At 37.2% G+C, this 15075-nt stretch overlaps 1 protein-coding gene across 2 annotated transcripts in view; it reads left to right on the forward strand.

The window, feature by feature from the left end:
* Positions 1 to 15075, forward strand: part of SERPINI1 (serpin family I member 1) — an 89229-nt gene that overhangs the window by 45415 nt on the left and 28739 nt on the right. For both annotated transcript variants that reach the window (XM_003256411.4, XM_003256412.4), the window contains exons 2-5: positions 8093 to 8360; positions 10754 to 10984; positions 12909 to 13103; positions 14440 to 14644. In XM_003256411.4, the coding sequence (XP_003256459.2) occupies positions 8111 to 8360; positions 10754 to 10984; positions 12909 to 13103; positions 14440 to 14644 (881 nt within the window). In that variant the 5' untranslated portion in view covers positions 8093 to 8110. The remainder of the gene's footprint in view (positions 1 to 8092; positions 8361 to 10753; positions 10985 to 12908; positions 13104 to 14439; positions 14645 to 15075) is intronic.

Consider the following 15075-nt stretch of genomic DNA (forward strand, 5'->3'; position numbering starts at 1 on the left):
GATTTATTAGAATTAGGAAAGGGGAAGAACACTATACATGAGGAATTTGCAAAATTACAGATTTCTAAAATACAGATTGTTTCACAAAGTGTGACCCCTTTTTTTTTGACAAGTTTTTTTGACAAAGTTCCTAGCTTCATTGCTGCTGATCTAATTGTGCCTTTGTCTTAGCAAATCAGGAAACACAGGCCTGGAAACTTTAACTTATTCCAACTTTCACCAAGGTAGCTAGTATTAACCAAAGTTAAAGCAATGGTTTCCAAACTCCCAGTTTTCCAAACACCTATGATAAAGTTTTCACCAGTCTGTGGCAAAATGAAAAAAACAAAGTAGTGAATTTTTATGAATTCAAAAATATCCACTTCAAGGGATTGTTTTATTTTCATGTTGAAATATTCATTTTTATGTGATTGATGTATTCATTGTTTTGTATGATTAAAAGAGGCATTATTTTTGTAAATTTTTCTGCCGCCACCCCAATATATTAGTAGAACAAAAATTTAGTAGCCCTATGTAGGTTCTTTCAATTAAAGGAATTACTAGTCCTTTACATAAAAAAGTCTGAGAATTAACAGGCAGGGAACTTCTAATACAGTGTTCTTTTCGTTAGGCATCTCTCCCTAGTTATTTCTTGTGGCTGTTTTTTTTTTTTTTACTGGAGAAAGGGCCTCCCTCAAGCATTTTTCTCAGCTACCAAAGGACACCTCTCTCTTTTTCTCAACTCACAATTATGAAACCATTTTTTATAATTTTAAAATAATTGGATTATAAAAAAGATGCATTTATGAATAATCAATCCCTTATAAATTAGATGAACTACCAGGGAAGTTGAAAAACACTATCTTTTTTTATAATGCGGACTTTCAGTTTTGTGATTCATCATACCTCAATTACAAGAAGATTTAGTTCCCTTACTTGTTTTAATGAAGTGTTTTCTAAAGTAGTGTACACGTATGCACTTATATGCAACTTACTCTACCACTGGTAACAAAGGAGAGAAATGCAAGAATTAACGGCAGTTTATTCATAGCTAACCTACTTCTACCTTTTCTACTACCATAGCACTATCTACTACTATTCTGGTACTGCAGCCTCTTGTTGTTTTTATGTAAAGGCATTTTACAGAGTAGCTAGAAAAATAATAAATCTCCAATGTAATTATCTATGTGAAAGTAACTCATTTGAGAATGCATTGATTATTATGAGTAATAGTAGGGCCCTGGCATTTTGTAGACTAATGTTAATATTGTAATGTTTTGGTACCACCTTCTGTGATTGTTCGAGGTAGTGTACTTGTTATTATAGTATGTGTCCAGTCATTGGTGACAATACCACTTTGTCGGGCTGTAAAGATGGAAACACTTTTTCAAAGAGAAGAAAAAATTGAGCTACTACCCCTGGGCTCAAAGTAGATTAGCCTTAATAATTTAGAAGTGACAACTACTCTTGCTGTTCCTTCTGGTACAGCATTATGGGCCTTTACATGTCACACTATATTAATTTAATATTTATTTGGCACCTACTATGTGTAATTAATTAGGTGCTCATTCTGATTGTCCTAAGATATACAAAGATGAATATCCTTCCATTTGTGTCCTCAAAAAGCTTAGGACAAGAAATGATCCATGTACGAAATTACCTGTAACAGAAGGAAGCAGTGGTATGTGCTATTGGAGAGGTAGAGATAAAAACTTGCCAGGATTTCAAAGGAGGGAGGAAGTTGCTGTTTTAATTGAAGAATCAAGTGGGTATTCATGAAGGAGACGAAAATAGAACAGAACCTGGAGAAGTGCTTTGGATTTGAACATATGGAACTTGGGCTAGATTAGTTTCAGAAAGAGAACTACACAAGCCAGTAACAGGAGAGGAAAATTCTGGTGTATCTGATGCAAAACGGAGTCTGGCTAGAGTTACAGGATCCATGAAGGAGTAGTAAGTAGAAAGTTTTGCTGCGTCACAGTACAAAGGCTGTGTTATATTCAGGACTAAAGATTTTGGGCTTTGGTCTACAGGTATGAGAGAACTCCTGAGGTTTTGTAAACATAGGAATAGCCTGGTCATAAGGAGTATCAAGACAATTGATCTGGAGGCTCAGCATACGTTGGATTGAAGAGGCCAATAACCAGCAGTTTAGAGAGTGGCTGGGAACCAGAACCGTTGGTATAGTCCTTGAGATGCACTGAGAGGAAGAACTGTCATTGTGGCCATGGGAATGGCCATGGGATGATCAACAGGACAGGTGCCAGGGTGCAACATGGAATGAGTGTTTGACAATGAATTGACCATGAGGGAAAAAGAGATGGCGGGGAGTCAAATGCTTTGACGTTGAAAGAAAAAAGAGTAGATTTGATCAGATAAGGAGTCCTGTTTTGGCCTCCTTGAATTCAAACTGCTGGCAGGCATCAACGAATAAATATCCCAAGAACAATTACCAATGCATATCAGAAGTTAAGATAAAAATGAAGCCAGAGCTATAATTTTACTTATTTAGGAATAATCTTAATAGATATAATACTTGAAGTATCTTTGTTTTGAGAGTTCACCAGTGGGCATGAGAAGTGTACTACCAAGAAGAGAGAAGGGCCAGGACTACATCTGTGGAGAATATCAACATTTAAAATGTAGAACAAGGAAACCACTCCTTCCAGCCCCCACCCAGCCAAAAACCTAGAAACTAAAAATAACCACCCAACATTCAGGAGAAGTCAGAGGCAGCAGAGGCAAAGGAGGGAGCCAGCAACCAGCAGCAGAGAGGCTAGGGTAGGCTAGCAGAGGTAATTTTGCTTGCAAGCTGGACATCTTGCCTTCAAAAGGAAGAAATATCACTTAACTGTGGATAGACACGTGTGTTTCCAGAGCAGAGTTCTTTCAGCTCTCTGAAAGAGTTCCCTGACAAGGCCTGCTCCCACAATTCACAGCCACATGGTCCAAATTTCTTGGCAGAATGTGTCATCAGTGGCCTGCTGCCCACTGCCCTGGCAGAGCCCTCTCCCACAAACATAATGGGAGCTCTTTCCAGGAGTCCAGAAGCCCAAAGATACATCTGTGGTTTTGACATCCCGTTTTCCCCAGTAAGAAAAACCTGCAGAGCTGCAGGTCCATCTAACATTGCTTTTTTTTCTATCTGACCATCTGTAACCTCTGTAAACCAGAGGTTTTTAACCTGAGGTCAGTGAATATTCTGGCCAGTGGATATAATTTTTTGCTATCCATGTGCGTGTATTTTCCTGCAGGGATGATTTATTCTTCTCATTCTTAAAAAGATCTATTTTCTTAAAGAGCCACTGTCATATTAATTGTACACTCTTGCAAATAATGTGAGTTCCTTGAGGACAAGAGCCTGTACTTATAAATTTTGATAACCTCATGGAACCTCTATCAGTCTTGGCTGAATAAATGGCTAATGGTGCAACATTATATGGGCAACAGAGATGATTGTATTAGTCTGTTCTCACACGGCTATGAAGAAATACCCGAGACTGGGTAATTTATAAAGGAAGGAGGTTTAATTGACTCACTGTTCCACATTGCTAGGGAGGCCTCAGGAGACTTACAATCATGGTGGAAGGGAAAGAAGAAGCAGGCACCTTCTTCACAGGGTGGCAGGATGGAGAGAGTGCAAGCATGGGAAATGACAGATGCTTATAAAACCATCAGATCTTGTGAAACTCACTCACTATTATGAGAACAGCAATGGGGAAGCTGCCCTCATGATCTAATTACCTCCACCTGGTCCTGCGCTTCACCAGATTGGGGATTATGGGGATTACAATTCAAGATGAGATTTTGGCTGGGGACATAGCGAAACCATATCAATGATAAAAATACTCATTTTGGTTCTCTGGCCTATTGTTTAACTTTAATAATATAGATACCTAGGAAACATGTTTTCATAATGTCCTCTGTTAGAATAACTTGTTGCTTAAAATGAGTGCTTTGCGCCAGGCATGGTGGCTCACACCTGTAATCCCAGCACTTTGGGAGGCCAAAGCGGGTGGATCATGAGGTCAAGAGATCGAGACCATCCTGGCCAACATGGTGAAACCCCGTCTCTACTAAAAATACAAAAATTAGCTGGGCGTGGTGGCATGCGCCTGTAGTAGTCTCAGCTACTTGGGAGGCAGAGGCAGGAGAATCGCTTGAACTCAGGAGGTGGAGGTTGCAGTGAGCCGAGATCTCACCACTGCACTCCAGCCTGGCGACGGAGCGAGACTGTGTCTCAATAAAAAGAGTGCTTTGCACACTCTCTCTTATTTATTTCCTTAATAATTTTGCAGAGTGGGGATTAATACCTTTATTTCATTAATGAGGATGCTAGGGCTGAGAGAATTCATGTGACTTGCTGAGGGTCAAACAGCATGATAGCCAACGGGACTTACATCCAAGTCTTTGTTCTCCATCTTATATATTGTCCCACTGATCCAAGGACTAGAGAGCCAGGTTAGTTTAGCCAGGTTAGTTTAGGTAAAGCCCTGTGAAGATGGCTTGGGCTCTAATCCTGGCTCTAGCACTTCCTGTATGACCTTGGGCAAGTTCCTAACCTCTGTAAGCCTGCATTTCCATTAATAAAATGGAGATAATAAGTGTCTGTACTTATAAGGTGATTGCAAAGTTTAAATAAGATAGTTGTTATAAGTATTCAACAAATGTTAACTATTATTATTATCATCTCATGGTGCGTTCATTTGTAAACAAAAATGCCTGTGATCATAGTAGATTTTGCCTTGTTTTATGGAATGCTAATTGGTAATAGGTTGGATTTTGTTTTATACAAATACAATATTTTTCTTAGCCTAAAATATGATATTCATGTTAAATGCAGTGGTTTCCAAATAGTTGTGTTATTGACTGACAGATGCAAGTGTCATACAGTAAATTTCATTGCTTGGTCTTACACACTTCTTCATTGCATAATGACAGAGATATATTTGAACAAATGAGTCATTAGGCAATTTCACTCTTGTGGCAACATCACCGAGTATACTTACACAAACCTAGATAGCATAGCCTACTACACACCTGGGCTATATGGTATTATGTAGCTCCTCGGCTACAAACTTGTACAGTATGTTACTGTACTGAATATGGTAGGCAGTTGTAACACAGTGGTATTTGTGTATCTAAACATAGAAAAGGAATAGTAAAATACACTATAACCTGCCTTTCCAGTCCTTGGATAAATGGGACAAGATATAAGACTTGGAGAAGATAGGCCAGGTGCAGTGGCTCACACCTGTAATCCCAGCACTTTGGGAGGCCAAGGCGGGCAGATCACTTGAGGTCAGGAGTTCGAGACCAGTCTGGCCAACATGGTGAAACCCCGTCTCTACTAAAAATACAAAAAAAAATTAGCCGGGCGTTGTGGGGGGCACCTGTAGTCCCAGCTACTTGGGAGGCTGAGGCAGGAGAAAGGCGTGAACCCGGGAGGCGGAGGTTGCAGTGAGCCAAGATCGCGCCACTGCACTCCAGCCTGGGTGACAGAGGGAGACTCCGTCTCGAAAAAAAAAAAAAAGACTTGGAGAAGATAAAATATGATGTACCTGTAAAGGACACTTACCATGAATGGAGCTTACATGGGTAGAAGTTTTCTGGGTAAATCGGTGAATGAGTGGTCAGTGAATGTGATGCTTAGAACATTACTGTATGTTACCGTAGAATTTATAAACACTGTATACTTTGGCTATACTAAATTTATTAAAAATGCCTTTCTTTCTTCAATAATAAATTAACCTTTACCTACTGTAACTTTTATACTTTATGAAGTTTTAAATGTTTAAAAAACTTTTTGACCATTTTGTAATGCCACCACGTCTGGCTCCAGTAGTGTACAGCAATGTCCTAGGCTTCACATTCACTTACCTCTTACTCACTCACTTACCCAAAGAACTTCTAACCTTGCAAGCTGTGTTCAGTAAGTGTGTAAGTGTGTAACGACACTTAAAACACAGACACATCATACAGCTGTACAAAAGCATTTTCTTTCTTTATATCCTTATTCTATAAGCTTTTTTTCTAATTTTCTACTTTTTATTTTTATATTTTTACTTTTTAAACATTTTTGTTAAAAACTAAGACACAAATACACATATTTGCCCAGGCCTGCACATGATCAGGATAATAAACATCGCTGTCTTCCACCTCTACATCTTATCCCACTAGATGGTCTTCAGGGGCAGTAACACCCATGGAGCTGTCATCTGTGATAAGAATGCCTTCTTCTGGAATACCTCCTGAAGGATCTGCCTGAGGCTGTATAACAGTTATTTTTTTTTTAATCATAAGGAGTATGGTATAGTAAATACATAAACCAGTAACACAGTCATTTATTATCATTATCAAGTATTGTGTATTGTATGTAATTGTGCTATACTTTTATACAACTTGCAGTACAGTAGGTTTGTTTAAATATATCGCATGCATCACCACGAGTAAAGCTTCTGCCTTTTCCTGGAGTTCTCTGGAGTACAAAAGGAAGTAAGAATGCCAAAGCAGCGGCAGCCCCCCAAAGGTGGCTGAAATCAGTAGACTGGCAGGGCTGCTGTGCTCTTGGCACCTGGCTTTATCCTAATGCTGCATGAGTGACAGAGCCTGCCCCGCAGCAGTGCACTCCATCTCCCATTAGCTGTCATCCCATTAGCAATGGAGGTAGTGAGAGTTCATATTTACAAAGAGGCTGAGACTTACCTTCCTAAACAAGCAATAACTATTTAAACTTGCATAAAAATGCAGGAGGGTGAAGGGGTGAGGGCAGAGGACTTTGGAACTTTTCAGACAAAAAAACTGATGCTTCTAACATGAAAATGTGAAGGACTTACAAAGTCACCAGGCAGTTCTCTGAAATTGGAGTTACAAATAAATGTTACAGGACTGAGTAGGATCTTCTAATTCATAAGCCTGTTGGAATCACTCTGCTCTTCAGTTAAATCTGTATGTACTCTGTTAATTGAGTAACGGAGACTATTAATGCTCGACCATAATTAAAATACAATTTTCCAAATGCATTTGCTCAATATCACTTTACATGCTGTTTTAGTGATTCTTTTAAATGATCAAGAACAAGTTACTTAATTGTATGAATAAACAGTTTAGCTTTCCAAATGCCTGCAGTGACAAAAATGGGAGAATACGAAGGCAAGAGGAAATCGTGTCCCCAGTGTGCTCAAGTCAGGCTGTTTGTGGGAAGACAGGGCTTCTGGAACACTGGAATGCCAAGAAGCAGAGATATTATTCAGGGATATCTGGGCACTGATGGTGTTTTTTTCTCCAAGAGAGAATGTGGCCTTGATGCCCTTCAATTTGGTTCAAGAACCTGATGAGCTTGATAATTAGAAATATTAATTTAAATAGAAACACCAGTTTGTTTGGTGTAAGCTGAAATGGTAACATAAGCCTGAATATAAATGGACTGTGTTGTAGCGAGAATTCAGCCTCATTCTCAGCTTTGGTAGGGGGCTCCTCCCTGCCCAAAGATTGTCACCGGGAGAGGAGCAGCCTCCTAGGAACCAACACGTGAGGAACAATCACACAAAGATGTGCTGAGTCTGCTCCTTCTCTGGGTTACCACTTCCTGTGGGCTCTGCAACCTGGAATGAATAAACTGGGATTTGAGGCAGGTATATGTCTGATCTCTGCTCACCAGTTGGTAACCCAGCTGCAAGGTGCATTTACTTTATAAATGGGTGAAGTGAGATTTTCAAATGCCTAGCGGTGCTAGTTCATCTTAAGCCCTGCAAATATCTTTTGGGTTTTATTATACTTGTCCTAGACCTATGTAGTTTAGTGGAAGCTAGAGTAAGTCCATTCAAAGTCATGATCAAACTGTATTTGGCGAGGCTATGAAAAACTGAGAAATTAGTTTCACCAAACATGACTTGTAATTACTTGTTGTGTAAGTAACTATACATACTCTTAAGCCCATGAAGGTGGGGACCATGGTATCTTGTTCCTGGGAGAATCCTCAGAACTTTGTAGTGTTATTTGTTCATTTGACTATTAATTGACTTTTTAAAAGTAGAACCTCCCAACATATCCTTCCATGATACTTTTGTTATAGAGGTAACTAATAATTAATATGTAAATTATTTTTTTTTAGGCTTGAAACTATTGCAATATGGCTTTCCTTGGACTCTTCTCTTTGCTGGTTCTGCAAAGTATGGCTACAGGGGCCACTTTCCCTGAGGAAGCCATTGCTGACTTGTCAGTGAATATGTATAATCGTCTTAGAGCCACTGGTGAAGATGAAAATATTCTCTTCTCTCCATTGAGTATTGCTCTTGCAATGGGAATGATGGAACTTGGGGCCCAAGGGTCTACCCAGAAAGAAATCCGCCACTCAATGGGATATGACAGCCTGAAAAATGGTAAGAGTGATCAGGTTTGATTTCTCAAGACTTTTGAATTTGACTTTGACTCAGTTATGTTGTATTCTTATTCCAGACACAGCAATATTTACACAAGGTAAAAAATAATCTCATCGAAATGGTATGGCTAGAAGGATTAGGAAACCCAAGAAAAGTGTTAATTCCTGGTTCCATTTCTGGCTGAATTAATCTAAGGAAATTACATCTTTTAAAAATTATTATGATTTACATAAACTCATTGTGATTAAAAAAAGCAAACATTATTCTGGAGTTTTCAGTGTAGAGGGAGAGGCACATATTTGTCACACAAATAAGTGAAAAATTACAAATATGATGAGTACTACAAATAAAGACAGCATGGTTTGCTAAGAATATCAGAAATTTTTGTTTAAAATCAGCAGTATCCTCTTGTTTAAATAGCATCCAAGATTTTTTTGAAGTATTATCTTATAAAAATTCTATGTATTGGGGGAAATTTCTAGCCTAACGGTATTTTGTAATCACTTTGACATGATGTTTGATTTCTATTTTAATGCTCTGATATACATGTGAAGTAGCTCATTAAAAAGTTAAAAATTAAAACAATTTCTAATGGCTTTTCTAGTTTTAAAATTAAAAGGTCTACTGAGTAAAATGTAAAGGATGATCTTGAATTTTAAACTAGGTATTTTTTTCTTTTTATTATTATTATTATTATACTTTAAGTTTTAGGGTACATGTGCACAATGTGCAGGTTTGTTACATATGTATACATATGCCATGTTGGTGTGCCATACCCATTAACTCGTCATTTAGCATTAGGTATATCTCCTAATGCTCTCCCTCCCCCCTCCCCCCACCCCACAACAGTCCCCGGAGTGTGATGTTCCCCTTCCTGTGTCCATGTGGTCTCATTGTTCAATTTCCACCTATGAGTGAGAACATGCGGTGTTTGGTTTTTTGTCCTTGCGATAGTTTACTGAGAATGATGGTTTCCAGTTTCACCCATGTCCCTACAAAGGACATGAACTCATCATTTTTTATGTATGCATAGTATTCCATGGTGTATAGGTGCCACATTTTCTTAATCCAGTCTATCGTTGTTGGACATTTGGGTTGGTTCCAAGTCTTTGCTGTTGTGAATAGTGCCGCAATAAACATATGTGTTCATGTGTCTTTATAGCAGCATGATTTATAATCCTTTGGGTATATACCCAGTAACGGGATGGCTGGGTCAAATGGTATATCTAGTTCTAGATCCCTGAGGAATCGCCACACTGACTTCCACAGTGGTTGAACTAGTTTACAGTCCCACCAAGAGTCTAAAAGTGTTCCTATTTCTCCACATCCTCTCCAGCACCTGTTGTTTCCTGACTTTTGAATGATGGCCATTCTAACTGGTGTGAGATGGTATCTCATTGTGGTTTTGATTTGCATTTCTCTGATGGCCAGTGATGATGAGCATTTTTTCATGTGTCTTTTGGCTGCATAAATGTCTTCTTTTGAGAAGTGTCTGTTCATATCCTTCGCCCACTTTTTGATGGGGTTGTTTGTTTTTTTCTTGTAAATTTGTTTGAGTTCATTGTAGATTCTGGATATTAGCCGTTTGTCAGATGAGTAGGTTGCGAACATTTTCTCCCATTTTGTAGGTTGCCTGTTCACTCTGATGGTAGTTTCTTTTGCTGTGCAGAAGCTCTTTAGTTTAATTAGATCCTATTTGTCAATTTTGGCTTTTGTTACCATTGCTTTTGGTGTTTTAGACATGAAGTCCTTGCCCATGCCTGTGTCCTGAATGGTATTGCCTAGGTTTTCTTCTAGGGTTTTTATGGTTTTAGGTCTAACATTTAAGTCTTTAATCCATCTTGAATTAATTTTTGTATAAGGTGCAAGGAAGGGATCCAGTTTCAGCTTTCTACATATGGCTAGCCAGTTTTCCCAGCACCATTTATTAAATAGGGAATCCTTTCCCCATTGCTTGTTTTTGTCAGGTTTGTCAAAGATCAGATTGTTGTAGATATGCGGCACTATTTCTGAGGGCTCTGTTCTGTTCCATTGATCTATATCTCTGTTTTGGTACCAGTGAAACTAGGTACTTTTTTCTAACAGTATAAAAGAAGTTTAATTTCATCAAAGTAACCTAGTAATTTGAAAGAAAACAGTCTCTATAGATTGTAGCAAAATAACAATGAAATAAAAAATAATATCAGTAGTTGATATTAACTTGCAAAACGTTAATTTGAACATCTAGAAATAGTACAAGTATTGGACCATATCAATGTGGGGGAAAGCCTGGCACTTTTCCCCTGGGTGCCTGTTCGGTTAATCTCCCTTGCTGTGCTTTAATGCTCCTCCACTCTCCTTGACATTTCACTGTGTTTGTTCTACAAATAAACTTATCCTTTCTCATCTTTCAGGTGAAGAATTTTCTTTCTTGAAGGAGTTTTCTAACATGGTAACTGCTAAAGAGAGCCAGTATGTGATGAAAATTGCCAATTCCTTGTTTGTGCAAAATGGATTTCATGTCAATGAGGAATTTTTACAAATGATGAAAAAATATTTTAATGCGGAAGTGAATCATGTGGACTTCAGTCAAAATGTAGCCGTGGCCAACTACATCAATAAGTGGGTGGAGAATAACACAAACAGTATGTCACTTGGTTCCTTTCTTCCTCTAGTAGCTTAGTTTTAACTGTCTTTAACTTCTGAAAGTATTTCCTCCTTGCTCCTTTTGCATTTTGAATGTTTGAGAGCATTTAGTTGGGTATCTAATAATTATTTTGTATAGATTATGGTCTATTTGAGAAACATTGTTATGAATGAACATTTGAGAAAGAAGTTAAATCTTTTGGCATATATAGAATTTGGCAGTGATAATCTGAAATCTGCACTCTGATTGATGAGTTTCCTCTGTAATCTTAACCACTTTATGGAATTTTGCTCGTCCTATTTAATAAATTAGTTACTAGGTAGAATGGCAGTTGGCTCTTATAACAATGTGATTAAAATAGAGTAAAAAAGAGTTAAAAATCAGAGTTTATACATGTTTGTTGGCTTTTGAACCAAAGAACTTCACTGGTAATTTAAAACATTTGTATATGATTCATTTTCAAAAGAGCAGCTTATTTTAAGCCCCCCAAAATGGAGAGGAATTAGAATGAGTTGCATTCATTTGAAATTTTATTGCTATTTTATATTTTTTAAATGTATTTAGGGTTTCCAAATGTTTCATATTTTAGCATTTTATTTTCCAATTTTACCAGCAAAATAATTGAAATCACAGTCCAAAAATTGAGACTAAATTAAAAGTAAGTTTTTATAGCTGTTCATTAAATGAAGCCATATTTTCAAAGCTACCCAAATCATGTTAATCTTGAACTTTACATTGGAACAGCAACAAAAATAACCCTGAGCAGATACTCAATATCCCTTAATCTCCAAGATGTAGGCATCTTTTACCTTAAGAAGCACCATGATTAATACAATGAGAGAATACAGAGCAAATTTTTGTCTTATGTTTTTTATCTATGAGATTAAAAAAAGGTTACAATAAAAGAAATTTAAATGTAGTCTTTTAATATTCAAAGAATAAATCAAGGGTGATAATCCATATGAAGTAGATTCAACTATTAAAACCCATTTGTTTTCAAACTCCTTTAGACACATTTAGCAAACAGCAAAGACCCAATATCTTTTGAAATAGATTTGGAAAGGAATATTTCAGATGATAAACACTAATGCATCATGATTTAAGCTGGCTTTCATTCATCTGTTTTCACCTACCCAAAAGCAACTGGTATATTGGCAGAATGATGTCCAGTATACACAGGGAAGAATTTGAAATTGATAATTTAATCGTGTACATTGTTCAAGAATAAACTTAGGGCTGGGCGCGGTGGCTCGTGCCTATAATCCCAGCACTCTGGGAGGCCAAGTGGAGTGGATCACTTGAGGCTAGGAGTTCGTGACCAGCCTGGCTGACATGGTGAGACCCCATCTCTTCTAAAAATACAGAAATTAGCCAGGTGTGGTGGCACACACCTATAATCCCAGCTATTCAGGAGGCTGAGGCATGAGAATCACTGAACCCAGGAGACAGAGTTTGCAGTGAGCAGAGATCATACCACTGCACTCCAGCCTAGGTGACACAGAGAGACTGTTTGTAAAACAAACAAACAAACAAAAAACAGAATAAACTTTGAAGCATTTATTGAGTGTTTACTCTATGTTAAGAGTTTTACATGCATCATTGCAACTGGAAAGTGATTAAGTCTAAGCTCATATTGTATGTGGTTCTGTAGTTTGTGTATCAAGAAGCTACTAGTACTATTCCAGGTGATATGGGTGTTTTGAATGCCCTTAATTGCTTTTATATATATATAGTGTGTGTGTGTGTGTGTGTGTGTGTGTAACTCTTTTCCCTTTGAAAGTAAGATACTTTTTATTTTCACTGTAAATTTGGTGTACAGTTTCTCTGGACCACTCTATCAGATGGTGGTTTGAAAATCTTCTGGTCCCCCTTAATCTTCCAGTTTAACATGAATTTTTATCTATTCATTTTTTCCTAAATAGATCTGGTGAAAGATTTGGTATCCCCAAGAGATTTTGACGCTGCCACTTTTCTGGCCCTCATCAATGCTGTCTATTTCAAGGGGAACTGGAAGTCACAGTTTAGGCCTGAAAATACTAGAACCTTTTCTTTCACTAAAGATGATGAAAGTGAAGTCCAAATTCCGATGATGTATCAACAAGGAGAATTTTATTATGGTAAGACATTTTTTGCTTTTATTTCTCTCTTCTTGCAGAATATCAACACATTTCTAAGAAAAACATGAAGTATTCATTACTCAAACTCCTTGTCAATCTAATTCAGGCTACAATTCAATTTTTTTGGCTCCATTTTAAAAACCCTCTAATTAGCTTCTGAGTGAATCTTATATTCATTGATGGTTTCCAGTGTATTTTCAAATTTAGAAGTCGACCACACCTGCAGAGTAGCTTTATTCGTCTGAAAATACCTGACATTGTGTGAGAATGTTCTGATTTACTCCAAAAACTCATTGGGTTTAGGATGGGTTTTAGTGAACCATATGTCCCACGAAGCACTTGATTTGGGCTCTGTACCACTTTTTAAATTACAAACGTTCTTCTCATACAAGGACTTTTTTAAAAAATTTGATTTTAGACATGTGTATGTATGGCCAAACATAATTGTTTGTTTATACTTTAATTTGTTGAGAGCCTATAATTTTTAATATAATTCAATATCTTTGGCATTATTTTCAAAGATGTTTTATTGGACTCTTCAGAAGTTTAGGGTATTAGTCTTTCTTATCCACTATATTGACTTGTAATAATTTGCTAAGTTCATAGAGCACAAAGCCGATTACCTCATTTACCTAATTACCTGATTTGGAGATATCAATATTCACAAATATAATAGCTAAATATTATACAATGCTTAGATTTCATTTTGACTCTGCAAACTTTGCTTTAAAACTTGTAGTTTTTGTGATAATAAAGTGCCAGGTATTAAATGGTCAGATTTTCCCTTCTGAAAAATCAGGTGAATATTGATCACTGTGCTTTACAGTCAACTTGGAGCCAAGGCTTTATTTTTCTAACCGGGGCTTTTTGTTGTTTCTAATGCTACACTTTGGATATATTGAATTATCTCATTTAAAAATAAAAAGCAAGTCTTGAATACATGTTATTACAAATGTGAAATAATTCTGTGGATTCTAAAATAAAATAAATTATACAGGGCTGTGAACTTATTTGAATTTTAGGGCCTATTTTCAAATAAACCTGCTTCTTATCAGATGCTTGAATTTCTTTATATTCTATATACTATTTGGGAAGAAACATATATAACAAATGTAAACCTTTTGATTTATTTTCATTTTTTTAGATTTTATTTCAATACTTTTGGGGAACAGGTGTTTTTGGTTACATGGAAAACTTCTTTAGTGGTGATTTGTGAGATTTTGTTGCACAAGTACCGGAGCAGTGTACACTGTACCAAATATGTAGTCTTTCATCCCTCGCCCCCAGCTTTTTTTAAGGTTTGATATGAGTCTTTTATGGCCTTTATTTTTTTTAGGGGAATTTAGTGATGGCTCCAATGAAGCTGGTGGTATCTACCAAGTCCTAGAAATACCATACGAAGGAGATGAAATAAGCATGATGCTGGTGCTGTCCAGACAGGAAGTTCCTCTTGCTACTCTGGAGCCATTAGTCAAAGCACAGCTGATTGAAGAATGGGCAAACTCTGTGAAGAAGCAAAAAGTAGAAGTATACCTGCCCAGGTATGAGGTTCCTGTGTCACCCCTCCCACAGCATGGATGATGGGCTATCAATGAAAATCTGACCCAGAAAAACTCTTGGAACTGCTTTCAAATTATAATTCTTGTGCCACTCTCTTCTTATTCTTGTTCTTCTCCTTCTTTTTCTCCTCCTTCTTTTTCTCCTTCTCCTTCTTCTTTGATTTTCTTCTTTTTAGTATTCTTTCATAGTCATTTCTTTCATACTCATGTGGTCCTTCCCGTAGACACATGCTCACTTATTGGTTCATTCGGTGCTATTCATCAAGACCTAGTTTCAGATATAATTCAGTGTTCTTGTCTTTGTTTTAGAAAATTTATCTATTTTGTCTGAATATCATTTGCATTGACGGTCTTCTGTATTTTATTAACACTTAAGATTGATTATGACTGGAGAGGAAACAATCTCTGACATT

Source organism: Nomascus leucogenys, chromosome 11 (assembly GCF_006542625.1).
Source record: "Nomascus leucogenys isolate Asia chromosome 11, Asia_NLE_v1, whole genome shotgun sequence".
Taxonomy (NCBI): domain Eukaryota; kingdom Metazoa; phylum Chordata; class Mammalia; order Primates; family Hylobatidae; genus Nomascus; species Nomascus leucogenys.